Source organism: Pholis gunnellus, assembly GCF_910591455.1.
Source record: "Pholis gunnellus genome assembly, chromosome: 8".
In the NCBI taxonomy this organism is placed as follows: Eukaryota; Metazoa; Chordata; class Actinopteri; order Perciformes; family Pholidae; genus Pholis; species Pholis gunnellus.
In genome coordinates, this window is record NC_136534.1 from 15,698,689 (window position 1) to 15,717,748 (window position 19,060).

Sequence of the window (19,060 nt, forward strand, 5' to 3'; positions counted from 1 at the left end):
ACTCTTTCCACACAGGTCGTGTTTGTCAGATGTTTTTAGTCTTTATGTCTTTTACTGAGGGCAGCTCTTCTGGGATCTCAACTCTTACTTGACACCCTCATCAAAAATGGTAGTAAGTCCTCAAAAAATGTAACCTTCAGATCAGATATCTGAAAAAAAGGACAGGTACAAAATATATAATTAACACTATAAAGAGACAACATTCCTCACCCAACAACTGACCACAATCCCACTAGTTTATCATGGCACAATGATCCAAAACACTCAAAAAGAGAGCTATAGTTTTATTTGGCACCACTCAAGCCCATTGGGTACTATTCTCTGCACAGCTTCTTTCTTCCACACACAAAGTCCAACTGGCTTTGTAATGCTTCTCATATCTACTCTATTTCGTTCAGTTAAATTAACATACAACTACACTATCAACAGGAAGTGAAGAAGACTCTGCTGCAAACCTGTTGTTTCCTGCCAAAAGTCCCTTATGACTCACCCATTCTGTGGTAAAGTTAACCCAGAACAAAATAATCAGTTAACGCTACTAATCTTTCTAAAGTCAGCCCCCCGAAAAGTTATTTACCAACGACAATGTATCCTGTTTACCTAAATCAATCGGTATTGTTTTGAATATCTATATGCAAACCTTTGCAGACTTTGTCTCAACTTTTAATCAAAAAGTGATGCATTTAAACAGACACTAGCAGTTCACACCTTATATCTCTCTTTCCTTCCTCCCTGTCAAGCTCTCACATTTTGACAGTCATAGTTATAGAATATTATTATTATTATTATTCATAATGTGAATTTTGACTGATAAAGATAAGTTTGGCTTTGTGTCTAATAAGGCTGATTTACTGTGATTATATTCCTTATGTTTCATTCATAACTCTACACTCATATTTTCCTTGCTTTTAAGTTCTATTAATTACATACTTACAGTTAATAAAATTAAATTGGCTAACATGAACCAACATGTGGAGTTTTTTTCTGTGACGCAAAACCTAATGTGGTCGGACGTCATCACGCTGGGTGAAAAGGATTGTGGGTAAAAAGAAAGACCGTTGTTTACCATGGCGACGAGGACGCTACGGGGTATATACGGGATGTATCTAAACAGACACAAAGTGCCTCTCACATTATTTCTGTTAGTATACGTTGATCTACTCAATGGCCAGCAGTATGTCATTCCATTTAAGTCTCCTTCAGACTGTAGCGCTGAAGAATTTTTCGATATCTCGAGTCTTTCGTGTGTGAGGTGCGGATCAAACCAGCGACGGAGCACAACAGGTCGGCTACCATCTTCACACCACATCACGATAAATGATTTACTGACGATGCTACAACAACAACAAGTGTGATCAGTCTCACCGTAAAATGAATGTGTTGTAACTGTGAGGTGGTAAGACAGCGCAATGCGCTGGAGAGCCGTTGGCTAAGCTAGATGCAGAGCTAGTTAGCGTTAGCTAAGATATTGAAAATCAGTTCAGAACTTGTGACGACTGTTCATTCACAAAAACAGACCGTATCGGGCTCCGTTTACATTTAATAACGAGTAAAGTCAAGTACTTGCTCCCACAGACAGGTCTGGGAAATGTGTCTGAAACTAATATTGTAAAATAATATTGTTATATATAATGTGAATAATATTTTCTCACATCAATGTTTGTGTATCTTTAAGACAAAATCATACAGAATAGTCAAACTGATATTTAAAGCAACAAACCTGGTTCCACGTTCATGCATTAATCAACCCAAACTCTTCATATGTTTAAAATATTCATTATCGGTTCATTTTTTTATTTGGTCTATGAAATGACATCACATTTTCGAAAGTGATGTCATTGCTTCTTTAGTCCGAACATCATTTAAAAACCAAAAGATATTGAGTTAACTGTCACGAAAGCAGCAAAATTGTCATAACTGAGAAGTGGGAACCGTTGATTGGTTATGCATTACCACAGAAAATATATCCAAAAATACATTAAATAAAAATGAAAATGAATTGTGTTTTGCAGAGGTTTTCCCGTTTTACATTATGTTTAAATATTACTTACTCAATCTACCAAAACTTTAGCAGCATAGCAATGGAAAACATGACACTTTCATGGTTCTTGTCGGTTTACTGTACATGTCGAAGCTAGTCTTCTATGGCAACATCTATCCCACCGACAGTTTATACAGCAATAATCGCTAGGTGTTGATAGTCACTTCACTCGCCCTCACAGTCTTGTGGGAGTGAAATACTCTTGTTTTTATAACTAGAAACATGCATCTGGGATTTGTTAATTCACTTGTCATAGTTGAAGAAGGAAGGACCCAAATGCAGACTCAAAGACAGGCTGAAACAATCAAGATACTCTATATATATTAAAGCTTTTAGGCTGAGAGTCCTTAAAGCAGGCAGGGACAGATTTCAGGTACACAAAACTCCATGTTACGACAAAGACGGACATGATAAAAGACAAGAAGAGCACAGAGACGAAATACACAGGGAAATGAGGGAGATAACGAGGGACAGGTGACGGTAGGGCTAACGAGCAACAGGTGGAACTAATAAGGGCGGAGCAGACAATCTATCCATGCCATTATCCATACTACCATACTAGTTAGTATACCAACATTTTTTTTCAATGCAATATGCCAAAAATGCCAGGATGTTCAACTGCATACGGTTGCATTTTGCAGTATGAAAGCCAGCATGCTTTTCTGGCTATTCTGTTTTTGGAAGACAGCTAATCACACAAGTGGGAAACAAACAAAAGCAGGAAGTAAAGCAAGATGAGACGACACAAGAGGAGAGAACTGTCAAACTAAAACAAGAGACAAAGTTTAACAAAAACTTAGAACTTTGGCATGACTAATATCTCTGAACTCAACACTGTACAACATGCTCTTAACTTTTCACTGGCTTTTTGCAGGACTGAGTTGCATTTGCAAGGCTGGGTACCAAACTCTCACCACTGACAAGGCCTCCATCACTTGTCAGCAATGTCCCACTGACAGACCTGTACGTGAAATTCACCTATAATGTCCTTATTTGCTGTTCATCTCACATTATACTGTAGATACTGCATCTCACATTCCTTGCACAGCTTCTCATGCCATTTGTAATGATGATCGTTTGACAAGTTGTCTTTCATTACAGGCAGTATCTAAAGATGGGTTTGGGTGTATTCGTTGTCCAGGCAGTGTCAATGATGAGGGGAAGTGCCAGTGCCCACCAGGCAATATCCTGGGTGAATCACCAATTACAGGACTAATTTATGAATTGCAAGAAATGTTTCTGATAAACAGTAGTTAATGTTCGATGTGCTTGCTGCAAATTCAACACGAGGCAATAGGATAGTTTATTAATGTATTGTATGTTTAAATGGCTGAATATTGGCTGTTTTTTCAGTGGAGAGAGATGTCAATGGAAACCTTTTGAATGAGGCCAGCTGTGACATGTGTAATGGAAACTCCCCTGGTTTGTCTGTACCAAACAACAGTGGAGACAGGTACGCGTCCACACCAAACTTTGAAAACACTGATATATTCAGCTGGTTCATCCAGGTTGACTGTGGCTTCTGAGGTCATACCTTTTTCGAAATTATATGAATATTGAACAACAAACGGACACAGTTGCACTGTTCCAACTATCCGACAATATCCATATTTCATACTCTCAACATGAGGTGAAATCATCAGGATATAATGGATAAAGCTAATCAAAATATAGAAAGTGCAAATCACTTCACGATACAGTCCTGTGAAATTAATTATATTTACACATTATAGTAAGTTCAGTAGAGCTCAGCACAATCATGCCTGTAGAATTTTAAAGGTCATGACCAGGAAGTGTTCAATGCCATCAAGTTGCAATATTTCACTTGTTGAATTCAGTAGTTTTGGAGCTTAGTAGAACACTCAGCCTCTACTACTTCAATTTAGAGCATTCTTCCCCCAAATTCATGAAACTCAATACTAAATAGCCGGATTGCTCTTTCAATGGATTATTTCCCTCCCACTCAAATTTTTAAGGGACCATTATGGAACTTTGAATATTGGGGATTATATTTACACAAGGGTCTTCTTTTTTCTGAGCCCGTCTTTTAATTCTATCTATAATACAATAAATAAGGACCCCTGCACAGCAAACCCACAGTCAAATGAGGATGTAAAACATGTGCAGAATCCACTTTATAAGTTAGGCATTGACGGTCAGAAAATGTATCTTCCCTGTCTTCATCCATCTATGCCTAGTAAGCATGACCCTCATCATTGCGATGACAGATGGTATTCCTTAATTGACATATTTTCCCATTTTGTTTGTTTTGATAAATGGCTTATGTCTGCTTACTCTCTCTTAACGCCATTAGTGAGGTGCTGTCAGTATGCAAGTGTTGGAACAGTCTCCAAAATTGTCTTTCAGGTGTGAGAGATGTCAGGCTTCCTTCATTAACTCCTCCTGTGTGTGTGACCCTCCGAATGTCCTGGTGAGTTCTGCTGACCCTCCACACACACCATTCAGTTAGAGACTCCTAGAATACATCTATACATCTGTTGATGGTTGGCATGTGACTTTCCAGGCAGGAGGATTATGTTTTCCTCCAGGCAGCCTCTCCACCAACGTGAATCCCAGTGTCAACTATGCTCAGTTGGTGAGTCTCCTTTTCCTCTATCGCTTGCTCACTTAGTTTTTGTTTATATTGATGTATTCTGATTTGTGTTTTCTGCTCTGTTCTCTTTGCAGAAGTTCAGTGTCCAGTCTGCCTGGTTCTTCAAAAATCTGTACTCCTCGTCAGCAGCCTGCCTAGTAAGTCCATGTCCTATTCCATGTTTCATGATGAAAAATAACCTTGTTCTTGATCTAACATCACAGGAAGCCAGTTCTGTGCTCATTGATGATTTTATGATGTTGTGGTTGCAGGTCTTCTTCAACCTGACGGCGTGTCAGGCTCTCGGGAACATGTGTGTGATGAACATGCACTCCTTCAGCGGCGTCTCCACCGATGCCTGCGGTCTCTTTAACACCATCTTCAGATCTAGAGCTTCTTTCAGCTCAACTCAAGACATTTCCTACTGGTAATCAATACGATCATGGCATATATGTATATCTTGTGCTATCTTCGCAAATTATGAATGAAACCAGCAAGGTTTCATTCCCATATACTGTCATTTGGTTCTCCAGGAGAGTTAATCTGCCATGGCTTTACTATGGGGACGAACCGGGACTGGCCACTCGAGTGCTTCAGACCGATCCTGTTCCCATTGGGTTCAGTTTCAGAGGAAGAAACAAGGTAAGTGATTACCTCCGGTTATCACAATAAAATCATTGTTTCGTGATTTTTTTACAAATTGTGCGGCAAACCTGAAATGTTACCAAAACATTTGTATTGTTGTAAATTGACAAATGCTGTTTCTCTGACAGAACACTGACATTAATCTGGTTGCCGCCGTCTATAATGTCAGAGGAGAGTTCCTCAGATGGGAACAAGTAGGAGCAGGTAATCTCCAGGTAAGATGTCAGATGAGAAATGAGATGAAGCGTCTGCATACACGAAAGCATTATAAAATGTGAAGAGCAGCTTGGTTTTCCTTGATAGATAGGTGGTAGGTCCAGATTCCAGTCATTGTTGGCCAGTAGGCCTCCACTCTTGTGCATGTTAAAAACACAAAGTTATCAGTTGTTACCATAAATCATTTGAATGTGGTTCATACCAAACAATATAGGAGGCTGGTTAATACTCCACTCCACCTCTCTTCTGCTATTTTAGCTTTGTCCACAACCCACCACCAAACAGGCAGCAGCCTTCAGCTTTGGAACCGCTTACCAAGAAAGTGTGAGTGTTTCTTCTTTCATTTAGCTTAGAGATTGTGCACAAACTCTCTTGCAAAAGCTGTTGTGTTATGTGTGTGTGTGTGTGTGTGTGTGTGTGTGTGTGTGTGTGTGTGTGTGTGTGTGTGTGTGTGTGTGTGTGTGTGTGTGTAGTGTGATCTCTCACTAGCAGAGCTGTTGGGTACTCATCCTGAGCCATTGTTCTATGATGTGTTTATGGATCTTGGTGGAGGAGAGGACAGAAAACTTCTCCCCCTGCCTACACTGGTCTATAACCAGCAATACAATGGGCGGTTCATCAACCAAGGTGAAACTTTCATTCTGAGCCTGTGAATGTGTGTGTGTGTGTATTCATTTTCTTTAATATATATTTTGTCCTTGTACAGAGAAAATGAAGAACTGGTACCTTTCTCGACGTATGTTTGTTGTCGACACGCTGAGTGGAAGAGAGAAGAGCATGAGTTCCCTGCCTAAAGTCATCCGTGTAGCTAGCAGTGTCAAAATAAGGTGGGTTCCAATGTGCACACCTCTATGATTAAAAAGAAAGAAAGTTGTTACTGCCTTCAGGCGTGGTGATGTTTTTAATCAAATGTGTGTTTGGTTAGGTTCCAGCTGGTTCCACGAACCCAAGAAGGACAGGTATTTCCTCCTCTAATGACTGTGACCTACAGAGACGTTGCCATCACGGATATCAATACACAAACAGTGACTGTGAGTTGACACACACACACACACACACACACACACACACACACACACACACACACACACACACACACACACACACACACACACACGGTCAGCTAAAAAATGGCTAGTAAGTTGCTGTACGAGCTTTTGTCTTGTTGATGCGTTGAATGCACTCATCTGTTTCCAGACAACGTTTGCTGTGGAGTACGAGATGGATCAGAATGAGGCTCGTATGAAAACAGATGTGAGTAGAAGTATTAATGGTACATTTATTGTTAAATGGTGTAATATGACGGACAAAGGTTAGGTTCTTGTGTGTGACTGATGCTCTCCAGTGTTTATAGCACACAGTGATGGCTCTGACATTTGATGTGCACAGACGGCTCTCGGTGTGATGGGCGGTGTGGCCGTCATCTACTCTCTGCTGAAGACAGTCAGCTGGAAGAGGAGGATCGCCTCGCCCCTCGTTAACATGGAGGTATTGCATCTTTAACGTGTCATAATAAGAATTCTTATGTCGGTGTGAAGCTTGGCAGTAATGCGAGTCCCTCCATCCTCTGCCTCAGACTATGGGGCAGTTTTTGTTGTTTTATGCCGGAGATCTGGCCAATGTTTTCTTCGCCGTCACCGTGGGAAGTGGACTTTACTGGCTCATCTTTTACAAGGTTAGTCTGATTTCTTTAAGACTTTAATGTTTGCATCATTATCTCATGTCTGTGGCTTTTTCCTTTGAGCACTTTTTATTCAAACTTTATTTCTTTTCCAAAAACAAATTGTGTTTCTCTTCTCTCTGACTTCTAACTCTTATTTTCCTCTTTGCACTCTTTAGACGTTAAAGGCAAGTCGCTTTCCTCCTTTACCTTCTTTGCCTGAAATTTTTCTTCAATGCATAGATTTAGTTGTGATTGTTATTGGCTGCTTCCTGTGATTAATTTGTGTTTGCATTTGTTTAGGCCCAACAGTTTGTATCTGTGCTGTTACCACTACCTGCTCAAGAGGAGCGCTTTGTGACGTACATTGGTTGTGCCTTCGCTCTCAAGGTTAGACACTCACTTAACAGATCTAAGAATGAGCAGTATTGTTTTTGAAAGCTGGATAGGGTGCTTCTATTAAAAATATTGAGAACGTATTGTTTTGTGTATTTGTCTCCAGGCTGTGCAGTTTCTGCACAAGTTGATCCGTCAGGTGTCAATTGATGTATTCTTTATAGACTGGGAGAGGCCGCGAAGCAAAACTAGCAGAACTGTGCAAGGTACAAATATAGTTTTTTGGAGCTTATATTTTGCAGTCTTCATAAGAACAAATTATCCAGTTTTTTTTTTTATCCCATTCACCATATTCGTTGCCGTTTCAGCTGCTGGTGAGGCAAAACGTGACCCCTCTCCGGTCAGCATCTGGAGAACCTACTTTGTGGCCAATGAATGGAACGAGATCCAGACCATCCGCAAGATCAGCCCGACTTTTCAGATCATTGCCGTGCTCTTCTTTCTTGAAGTACATCGTACACCAACACATGCACACTGCTCTTTTTTTGCAGCTTTTGTTATGTCCCTTTACTAATCGCTGACATGTCGCCCGTATTGTCCAGGTGCTGGGTTTCTCTAACTTGGCCCTGAGGGACCCCTGGCCAACTCTACAGCGCTCCTCACAGGCATACACGCCCTCATACAGCTTGATGCTGCGCTACGGTCTGGCAGCCACGCTATGGCTCTGCATCGGACTTTTGCAGGTAAAACCGCTATCAGTCGTTCTTATCTCATCCTTTGATCTCTCACCTCTTCCTGTCTTTCTTAAATAATGAAATAAACACTGTATGCAGTATGAATGAACATGGAGGGCTTCTTAAAAGATAATCCCGTGTCTCTACAGGTGATTTTCTTCACTGTGTTTTATGAGCACTTTGTGGAGGACAAAATCCGTCAGTTTGTAGATCTCTGCTCCATCAGTAATGTGAGTAGGAGTGTGCATATTAGCCTACATTGTTGTTATTGCCTTGCCTTTTGCTTTGTACACTCTGTATTTAAAGGTGCGATATAAATAAAGTTATTATTATTACATTTTAAACATTTTATCTGTCAGGACTATTTTACATATATGTACTTTGTTTTTCTAAAGATTTCTGTGCTGCTGTTATCTCACCGTTGTTTTGGATACTACATTCACGGACGTTCAGTACATGGGCACGCAGATACAAACATGGAGGAAATGAACAACAACCTGAACAGAGAATCGGTAGGTACACCAACAGACTACATGTTGCGACATTGTTGATTTCACGTTATATATCTATCATCTGTTTGTGTGTCAAGGAGTCCCTGTGTGGTCAGAGAGGTCTGCTTCCAAACACAGAGATTCAGACCTTTCAGGTGTCTCTCACCAACCGCCTGCGGTCGCACTACGACAGGATACGGGAGCAGATCGGCAGGGTCGGTGCTTTCTCTGTTGTGTTATTGATTATTGATTGAGCTTTAACCTATTACACAAAGACAAAATTGACTCCCCATTTTAAATTTAAGTGGTTGCTTGTCTCCTGTGCTTCAGAGGAACGGACCATCCCGGCTGATAGACGCAAGCTCGGCTAACCAGTTTGAGCAGAGGGCCAGAGGCTACCAGACCATGAACCACTTCCTGGGATCCATCATAGACCACGTTAGTACAAATACACACAAGCACATTGAAGCCAGCAGAGTTTGAGTATATATTCATCTATGTGTTAGATTGTAAAGTATATGTGTTCTTTCCATTGACCTGAAGTATTGTCTCTAACGTTGTGTTATTTACCTCAGGCGCACCCGGACATGGACTATATAGTGAAGGACAAGCTGATGTTTGAGAGGGTCATAGGGATGGAGTTCCTTGAACCCAGTGAAAAAAGCCTCTTTTACAATGGTAACGACCTCTTGGCCCAGACAGGCTGTACATTTGTGTTTGTTTATATACAAACAGTGTATTTATATGATGTGTGTATATAATGTCTGTTCGCAGATGAGGCCCACTCCTTCAGTGATGTGCTGTTTTATGGAAATGAGGCCACGCTGCTGATCTTCGACACTTTGTTCTTCTGTGTCGTCGACCTCGGATCTCAGAGCTTTGTACTTGCGGCGGTGCTTACATGCGTACAGCAAATGGTCAGTGCTTGATGTGTATATAACTTTTATGTTGCCTTCCCTGTGCGAAAAATAACATGTATTGAACACCATCTCATTCATTACAGATATTTCGCTTGATCCGTAACACTCTGGGAAGGAAGAACCTTGTCAACAAAACTCTGGTGGATGAGAGATTTCTGATATAGAACCCCCTGCTAGGTAATTGGTAGTGTCAGTGTTGTTTAGTGGCGTTCCTATCAAAGATGTTTACAAGGTTGTGCAGCTCTTTTTTGTTCTTTTCTTTTACACATACAGTATTTTTGCTACTGTTTACATAGTTCTGTAAATACACTTTTTGTAAAAATTTCAATCTTTTTATTGATTAAAATGTTTTGATATGAAGTCTTTTGAGTTTTGTTTTGAGGTCATTTTAATAAAACGCAATTTATTCTCCAGATGGATTATGAAAATCATGGAATTCATAATTATACGGATTAGCCAGACAACAGACATTCCTTGCTTTCTCATACCATTATTGATACTGCTATATAAAGTCACATATACCTTGATAGAGGAGAGTTTGAGTGGAGTCACATTGAAACCTCTAATCACAGATAATTTCTTCTTTGTCTTGCCTTCATAATTTCTATTTCTGCAAATATGTGGGCTTTACCTTTTGATGTGTAGTTTACAGATGGATATATTATTAATATTCTGCTTCTAGTAAAGGAGATGTTTCAGTTGTAATATGATAACAAAATTAAATAAGAATAATAAGAATTAACAAGATGCTTTCAATTTAGCATATTCCAGAGAGATACTTTCGCAGTATTATTATCACATCAACATTTATCTCTTCATATATCTGCTTGTGGGATATTAAAAACTGAAACTCACCTCTCTGATATTAAAAGGTGTATTTGTTTCTGTTATCAGAAACAGAAGATGTAATTGATGTCCTGTCAGGTCACCATACCTTTCTTTAATTGAGTAAAACAAGAGCATTCAAAAAGGCCTTTTCTTTGTTTATGGTGCTTGAGGGATTGACGTGACGTCACGGCGTCTGTCAGAGTCTAAGCCAATCAGCGTTCACTTTGCAGCGCTGCGCTCCACACACAACGATGCAGAGCGGAGGGGTCGATAGCACGGGGTCGGTGTGAAGTCATGAACTTCAGTAACTTCTTCACGTCCAGCTGTTAAGGTGAGTCTGAGTGTCGCTCTCCGCTCACATGTTGATATTTACGTCTACAGGGCTGTCGGCTCGGCCTTACGTCTTATTTTAAAGCAGACGTGATCCAGTTAGACGGTAGCTGGTGGGTATAAACAACACTAGCTACTATTAGCATGTGGCTACCCATCGGACAGCCGACGTTAACATCATCTGTTAATGTCATTACCGTGGCACAGTGTGCTAGCCTAGTTCAGCTCTGACTCTGGCGTTATGAACAGCACGTTCAGCCAACAGCTGATGTTAGCTTACGTTAGCTTTTGCAGCCTTGCATTGCTAACCAGCTAAAGGAGGCTAGTGATGTCAACTTTCCTGCAGAGCTCCGAGCTGGGACCTGGGACGCGCCCTCTGACGCATGCACGGGTTTGGTGTTTGGGAGGATGTTTGGCTGTCCAGCTAACTTTAACATACCGGGGTCACGGAAACGTGCCTGTGCTTTTGCGTCTTTCTCTCAAACTCTCCTGACTCCAATGAGCTCTCATTAGCTGCAGATATACTTAAGTGAGAACAGATTAGTAGAGATAACGTATCGCAGCCTGGAACCAGTTCAGTAGATCATGATGACCGGCGGTCAGAACATTTCGTAACATCCAAATGTCAGGGCTGAGGTTGTTTCCAAAGCTATTTTGAGGCCTGCTGATCTATAGTTGGAGGAGAGAGAGAGCGGAGTTGCACCTCAAGTCAGACGCCAGTACATGCTCTCTCTGGTGGTGCTGTATCCTAATACTCCTAATACCTCAGGACAAAAAATGTGAACTGTGCTGAAACTTCTAAATCAAAAGTCAGCTGCTGTGCACGATGCTGTATAGTGTACCTGTGTGAGGCTATGGCACGTCAACACCCAACAAAGCTACAGTAATATGACCTAGGTTTGATGTTACCACACTGAGCAGGATGTTCATGATCGGGGGTGAGCGTGCAAGAAGAAAATATTAAGCAGAAGAATTTTGCCTGATGCATTTCTGTTTCCTTTTAGAAATAGACTGTTTACAGGTCTACCTCTCTAAAACTAATGCAGTCTAATACAAGAGTCCAGCAATAAATCCAACCTCCATGAAGGTTGTAATGAAACCGTACACAAGAGGTGTTGATTCAACTGTGTGCTCATCTTGGGGGATTAAGTGTGTGTTGTGCGTTTGAGCTATATTTCACTATATTTAGCCTACCCTTATTAGTATAAATGTGATGGACAAAATAATAGAAACACCGGTAAGTATAAGGCAATACAATCTGACATCATCCACAATGACCATAATGTTGAACCTCTCTAAAACTGTAATAACACTTAGCTAAATAATATCTTTGAAATACATTGTTGGTCTGTTTACCCCATCTGGTATGACCTGCCAAATGCTCAAAATCTAAAGTTTGAGCCGCCTACATTGTTCAAATACTTTTTCCATTGCTGCCACTGATATTTACAACAATGTAATACCATGGACCTTTTTTCCTTACTCTTAAAGTTCCAGTTAAATGGTTTTATTTCACCACATGGGGAATGCCACTAAGTTGTGTCTAATGTTAGGCTCAATAAGCATCCAGGGAAAGGTGATGGAGGTTTGTTCCCAGAAGTTAAGGTTAAAGATTGGACTGTAAACAAATATTAAAGTGTTCTTTTTCGAATATTCAAAAGTGTGGCGGGTTGGTGGTGTTTGGTTGTTTAAACTATTTGGGGATTTGGGGATACTAATGTATGTACCAGCTACTGTCTACCCGTCTGAACTTCTAAACCTTTGCACATGTGCTCCTTCTGTTTACACAATGTTTGCTTAATGGTGCACAAAGACGCTGTTCTCTTGTTATACATGCAGCTGTTGCTTTATGAGCTCTCCATGTGTGCCTCTTCAATAGGTTTGTGTAAGTGCACCTGCAGCCATGCCTGTGACATCTCAGCTGCTCAGAGGTTTGCCTCGTGCTACGGTCTTAGCCTCCAGTCTGTTACCATGCCCACAACACCAGGCCCAGGTAGGACCCGTCACTCACCGACCTGCTTCCAGATGGCCCTCTCGTGTATGGCAGAGCCAGCAGCACTCACGGAGTTACCAGACAACCACGGCGCTCCGCAGCTACATCCTCTCCCCTCCGCAGGTTAACTCTATCCTGAAAGCCAACGAGTATAGCTTCAAGGTTCGTGCAAACAGAGAAAAACCCATCTGGCCATCTCTACATTTCAATTTTTCATCTTACACTTTTTTTTTTTTACATGTTGTTGTTCCAGGTGCCAGAGTTTGATGGGAAGAATGTGTCATCAGTGATGGGTTTCGAGAGCAATCAGCTGCCGGCCAACGCTCCCATAGAGGACCGTCGAAGTGCGGCCACGTGCCTGCAGACGAGAGGAATGCTGCTGGGTGTGTTTGACGGCCACGCTGGCTGTGCCTGTGCACAGGTAAAGCTGACTCTGTCTTCACATTCTACTTCTAATCTTGTGTCAAATATACTGTTTGTTAAAATATCATTTGAGTATCCTATCCAGGGATGAGGCACTCTACTCCATATCCGATCAAGTTCTTTCAAATTCACAATTTTGATAGAAAAAGGATCTTTCATTAGATCTGTTTAATTTGTCTGCAGTCGATAGATTTTCAAACATGGTGCATGCTTAGAAGAGCCTGAAGCACCAAGATATTAAGTTTGTAAACATAATAAACCGGCTGGTTTGAGGAATAGATATATTTACTATTTTCTTAATTTTTCCCCAATGTTTTTTGCACACAAGTTTCTACTATTTGGTTATTAAAGTTTTTCCAGAAATTCAGCAATAGGAACATACTAATTAATACCTTTTAGATTGAGATGTTGGAACTCACACACTTCATTACGACTTATTTTCCTGCGTCATTTCTATACACCCTGTTTCATTGACATTATTTTTCCAACTCTCTTGACAGGCGCTGAGTGAGCGGTTGTTCTACTACATTGCCGTGTCTCTGTTGCCCCACAACACACTGTGTGAGCTGGAGGCAGCGGTGGAGGCCGGCCGGGCCCTCAGTCCCATCCTGCAGTGGCACAAGCACCCCAACGACTACTTCAGCAGGGAGGCTCAGACTCTCTACTTCAACAGCCTGAGGACTTACTGGCAGGAGTTGATAGATCTCACCAGGTGAGGACCGGGGGAACACAAGAGGATGTACGACAAAGCCAAGACAACAGCACTGTGGCCACAATGCAGGTTTCAAAAGGGCGTAGTTTGCTGTCAGGTTTCTTGGCTTTTCCTAACAAAATGTCCTAGTTTCTTATTTCATCTTCACCTGTACCTCGTAGCAACACGGCCACACCAACACTGACCGGTTTGTTGTTTTGCCGATGGTGCTTCTATCTTGATCTGTTCTTGAACTCTGGCGTCCTCTCTGTGTTTCACACATATTGCTCCTCTTCTCTGTTTTCAGCCCTGGTGAAGTTCCAGACACCCACGAGGCTTTGCTGAACGCCTTCAAGAGGCTGGACAATGACATTTCTCTGGAGGCTCAGGTAAGAACTGTGTGCCGTCTTAACAGGAAACATGGTTCTTCTAAAAGCATCTTGTTTTTATGAGGAACTCGGATGTTCCCCTAAGACTCCTAATTGAGAAAATCCCAAAGCAGGTGTTTTTACATGTTTTATATGCAGATTTAGGGCCTCATTCTGGGGTTTACTCAGCAAATGAACATAGTGAAATTTGGCCTTAGACAACACTGCTGTCGTCAACCCATCAAACTCAACATTATTATTACATTTCTTCCGAGTGCAGGACTTGATGTGTGCCGTCTCGCACATCATGATACGTATTGAATATCACTTTTGCCACATGGCAGCCGTGCAAAAAAGCATCCAAATTTAAACTTTTATGGATTAAAGAGCTCAGGTGTCGTTCCCTCTCCGTGTAATTTAAACCACATTCCATATCCTGTCAGTAGACTCACGGTGTCATTCTAACATGCAGGTTGGAGACCCGAATGCTTTCCTGCATTACTGGGTCCTGAGAGTGGCCTTTTCTGGAGCAACGGCCTGCGTGGCTCACGTCGATGGATCAGACCTGTAAGGAGGATAAAAACAGGCACACATTTATTTAAACTAAACCGACATGTCTCAGGCTTGCTTCTTCGTCTCTCTGTTCCATAAAGGTTCATAGCTAACTCAGGAGACGCTCGGGCGGTGTTGGGGGTGCAGGAGGAGGATGGTTCGTTCAGCGCTCACACTCTCTCTAACGACCACAGCGCGCAGAACGAGGAGGAGGTGGCTCGGATACGAGGTGAACACCCTCCATCAGAGAGGAAGACCGTTATACGACAGGTAGCACACCTACTAATCTGCACAATGTGGTTGCTGTTTTTGCAGTGTTTATTAAAACCTCTTACCCTCTTTCTGTCATCTTCTTCCTCAGGACCGTCTGCTCGGCCTCCTCATGCCACTGCGTGCATTCGGGGACGTGAAGTTCAAGTGGAGTATTGAACTGCAGAAGGGTGTGTTGGAGTCTGGACCTGATCAGCTCCATGAAAACGAGCACACCAAGTTCATCCCTCCCAACTACCACACGCCCCCTTACCTGACCGCCGAGCCGGAGATCACGTACCACAAGCTGCGGCCACAGGATCGCTTCATGGTGAGAGAAGACGAATCCTCTCATGATTTGTTTCCAAAACACAGTGATGCATGAAACAGGAGATTTATACTTTGATAATGAGACTGAATTACAATTTTCCTTCATCCTTTTTCACAAATTTAAACTTTCGGCGAAGCTGTCCAGCTGCGTGGATCTCATTTAGAGTCACGTTTGCTTGGATTATTAACCGCCACGGAGTCTTTTCAGTTTATTACAACATACTTTATATGTAACAATCGTTTGTTTTCTGATTCCAACTCTCCTCCGTCTGTCCCTGCAGGTGATTGCTTCTGACGGCCTCTGGGAGACCCTCCACAGACAGGAAGTGGTTCGTATAGTCGGGGAGTATTTGACGGGGGTGCACCAGCGTCAGCCCCTCAAAGTCGGAGGCTACAAGGTCACCCTGGGACAGATGCAGGGGCTGCTCGAAGAGAGAAAGGCTCGCGTGTCTTCGGCTTTCGAGGATTACAACTCGGCGACCCACCTGATGCGTCACGCGGTGGGAAACAACGAATTTGGCACGGTCGACCACGAGAGGCTGTCGAAAATGCTGTCGCTGCCCGAAGAGCTGGCTCGCATGTACCGCGATGACATCACCATTATCATCTCTCAGTTCAGCCCTCATGTGATTGGAGCACAGAGGCCAGAAGGGCAGTCCTGAGTCGTACAAAAGCTGTCCCCTGAGGACTACACACACACACACACTCGTGTAACTGTGTACACCTACACGTCGGCACACTGTGTGGACAAGCAGGCCATACTAAGAAAACATCTGTCCAGCGGTCGGAAGAATTGTTTTAGCTTATATAAAGAATTTGTATGTTTGTATGCAGTGCTAGAGGAGATCCGGTTCCTCATGAAGGTAAAAGGTCTTCATTGGATTGAAGTATCACATATATATATATATATATATATATATATATATAACATGCTATTTATGATTCCAATATCCTCTGGTTTCGTATACATTTCTCCATGTGGCTAAAAAGACGCTGTTACAAACAGATTTTTGTGCCAAAAGAATCAAGTTCCTCATTTACTGAAAGACGGAGCAGGGTTGAAATGATCCAAAGAGGGTGAAGGTTGAGTCTTCATGAGTGAAGAAGCCGTGATTCATGCAGCACTGACTTGACCTGCCTCTCTTTATATGGACTCTAGCTGGGCTGGGCTATTATAACACCAACACCATTTTTCTCTGCTCTCTGGGGTTCCCAGGCACAATCGATCTTACTTTCTAGGCTGCACCTGTTACAACTGAGGACTGTTGCATCTTGTATGTTTTTACTCCTTTGTGTATTTCATAGTATGATATATTCTTAGTACTGTCCACACATACACATTTTCTGCAGTTACACTTCAGTCTGTGAGTATTTAGATGATAATGTTTACTCCAGCGCACTGGATTTCAGGTAAAACTGTGTCTGGTTTAGTACTGACTTTCAGGGGTCGCAAGATTGGGAAGAGAGAGAAATTATCTTGCACAAAATGCATCTATTTAAATAGAAACAGGAAACAAAAATTGGGCCACATGCCAAAAAGTCTGGGAGTCAGTGAGCTAGTGATTGTTTTCATTTCAAATCTAATATGGTGGAGCACAAAATTGGAGCAACATTTACAGACTGCAGAGTCTTGACAGGTCATGCACTGTGCACCACTACAGGTAGACAGTAGAAGTAACAATTAAGTAAATTACTCTCCACTTATATAATACAGCACCACTGTGGTTAGTGACAGGAAACCTCAAAGTCAGCTAGTGAACCTCTAAGCAGACACTGTGTATGAACGTGTGTAGATCTTTTCCAAGCTTTATTGGGTGAGAAGGTCATCTTGCCTTGTGTTATTTTTTTCTGACAGGTCATTAGCAGTTTTGGTTGGGTTTTTATTACTCATGACAGCAAAATGAAGCACTCTCCTAATACTCCAGTTGAACGACTAAGTGTGTTCAAGTGTAAAACCCAAATAACTGAGCAGAATGTACATTTTTAAAGATTATTTATACAGCTCTGACGGTATGTTACACTGCCTATTTACAGTTGTATGTATAAATTGTAACTTATGTGGGTTAAGTTTTGTAAATGGAACGGTTTAATAAAACACTGAATATACACCACTTGGTACTTTGCTGTGTGTTTCCGGTGGTGCATCCGGCTAACCTACAACCACCTGGAGGGTTAGCTTGTCTCAGGTTGCAGGTGTGACTGCTTTTACTGCGACCTCGTTACCGTAGCCATAACATTTAGATACTTCACTTTTGTTTTAACATTTTCTCCGACTGTGTACTCCCATTAAACTACATTTCAGAGGTTAATTGTTCTTTTTAACACCACAGCTTTAGTTAACACGTGCTAATGTTAAACACATGGTCGGGACAGCGTCATCACAGGTAACCGCCATATAAGCACAGCCTTTGGCTAGCAAGTGGGACAAGCTCACGTGCGCTAACATGCACTTAAACGCACGCGCGGCCGGCCGGCTAAGTAAACAAGGAGAGGCTCTGATTACACACAGGTGGACATTACTTCACTAACGTTATACCTTCCATTTTCATGTTATATATCTTTACCTTTTGGTATTGGATCTGAGTTTTTCCTCCACTGACACAAGTTGTCAGATCCACAAGACAAGTCAGTGAACTTCCACTAGATGCTGCTGCAGTATCAGACAGTGTGAGGAGGTTTAACTACTCGGTACAAGATCTGAGAATATACATCAAACCCTGATGTGAGATTGAGAATATTCTATTTGCAAATAATACTTTTCTTTATTAATCACATTTCCTGTTGTGTCACAAAGAAGACACTTTACTTTGAGCCAACAGCTCTTGTTGATTGTCATCATGTTGACGTCCAGAATAACTGGTGTAACATGGTTTATAGGTGACTTCCAGTCAGTTTACTGGAAATAAACAAACATATGTTTTTCCAGGACTAGTTCGTAAAAGCAGACCGAGTGACATTTGTTTACATGCTTGAACTTTTACGTGGGTTAAAGACGCAGGCTGTGTAATGAAAAGCATCCCACACAAACGCTGTCTCTGATATACAATATTGCAACCGAGGGGAGCTCAACACCTAATATAAATGTTATCCACCACTAGGGGCAGTCACAATGTGTCAGGTTGAAAATTTGACAAATACGTTTTTATCCACACACAATTTTAATGTCATTTAAAAAATGACACATTTTAGTGACCACGTTGCTTCCCAAAAAAAGGGTCACCACGGTTGCTGGAAATGTTTGTTTAGACGCGTGCTCAAGTAAGAACGAATTCTACTTCCAATATAAACGATTTATTTTCTGTATAAACAGAGTTCATGCCTTTCTCTGCTGTAATCAATTTTCCTTTACATGAACCAAAATGATTACATTTATATTCATTCAATATGGAACGGTCGATGTCGCACGGTCAAAAACTGTTTGCTCCCTGGCGAATCAGCAACACCTGTATGCAATGACCCGACTGATTATGTACCTGTGCCCCAATTCCCACCGGCACTACTCCCCCATGTGGTGGGAGTTTGTACAAAACAAAAACAACAAAATGGCTCTTACACATTTTATTAAAAGCAGAATAGATCATTTCAGCTCTCTAGCTGTCTAGTTGTTTCTTTGGAAATACAAAACACAGATAGATCTACAAAATGTCAGTAATAAATAAG

General features: G+C 41.7%; 2 protein-coding genes across 2 annotated transcripts; both read left to right on the forward strand.

Moving 5' to 3' along the window:
* Positions 1–106: 106 nt before the first annotated feature.
* Positions 107–9,897, forward strand: tmem67 (transmembrane protein 67; the record flags this gene model as incomplete). Its single annotated transcript, XM_079165465.1, is given in 30 exon segments — positions 107–129; positions 1,035–1,048; positions 1,051–1,284; positions 2,916–3,004; positions 3,143–3,233; positions 3,395–3,494; positions 4,409–4,472; positions 4,566–4,637; positions 4,730–4,792; positions 4,907–5,061; positions 5,168–5,276; positions 5,408–5,494; positions 5,754–5,819; positions 5,969–6,122; positions 6,202–6,322; positions 6,421–6,526; positions 6,693–6,749; positions 6,885–6,983; positions 7,072–7,170; positions 7,459–7,545; positions 7,658–7,757; positions 7,860–7,999; positions 8,094–8,234; positions 8,375–8,455; positions 8,621–8,737; positions 8,815–8,931; positions 9,047–9,154; positions 9,292–9,394; positions 9,491–9,633; positions 9,720–9,897. Coding segments are annotated over 30 exon segments (3,021 nt in total). The 3' UTR covers positions 9,801–9,897.
* Positions 9,898–10,703: 806 nt separating this feature from the next.
* pdp1 (pyruvate dehydrogenase phosphatase catalytic subunit 1) lies at positions 10,704–17,502 on the forward strand. Its single transcript, XM_079163910.1, has 9 exons — positions 10,704–10,795; positions 12,674–12,949; positions 13,041–13,208; positions 13,711–13,922; positions 14,209–14,290; positions 14,742–14,836; positions 14,923–15,091; positions 15,183–15,401; positions 15,682–17,502. The coding sequence occupies exons 2-9, from the start codon at positions 12,698–12,700 to the stop codon at positions 16,060–16,062; spliced, it is 1,578 nt and encodes a 525-aa protein (XP_079020036.1). The 5' UTR covers positions 10,704–10,795; positions 12,674–12,697; the 3' UTR covers positions 16,063–17,502.
* The last annotated feature ends 1,558 nt before the right edge of the window (positions 17,503–19,060 follow it).

Bases quoted from the DNA above. Each gene is read 5' to 3' on its own strand.
- pdp1 (XM_079163910.1), top strand. From the start codon at position 12,698: ATGCCTGTGACATCTCAGCTGCTCAGAGGTTTGCCTCGTGCTACGGTC. The intron at 13,209-13,710 runs GTAAAGCTGACT...CTCTCTTGACAG, and splicing joins CTGGCTGTGCCTGTGCACAG to GCGCTGAGTGAGCGGTTGTT. The intron at 14,291-14,741 runs GTAAGAACTGTG...TCTAACATGCAG, and splicing joins ACATTTCTCTGGAGGCTCAG to GTTGGAGACCCGAATGCTTT.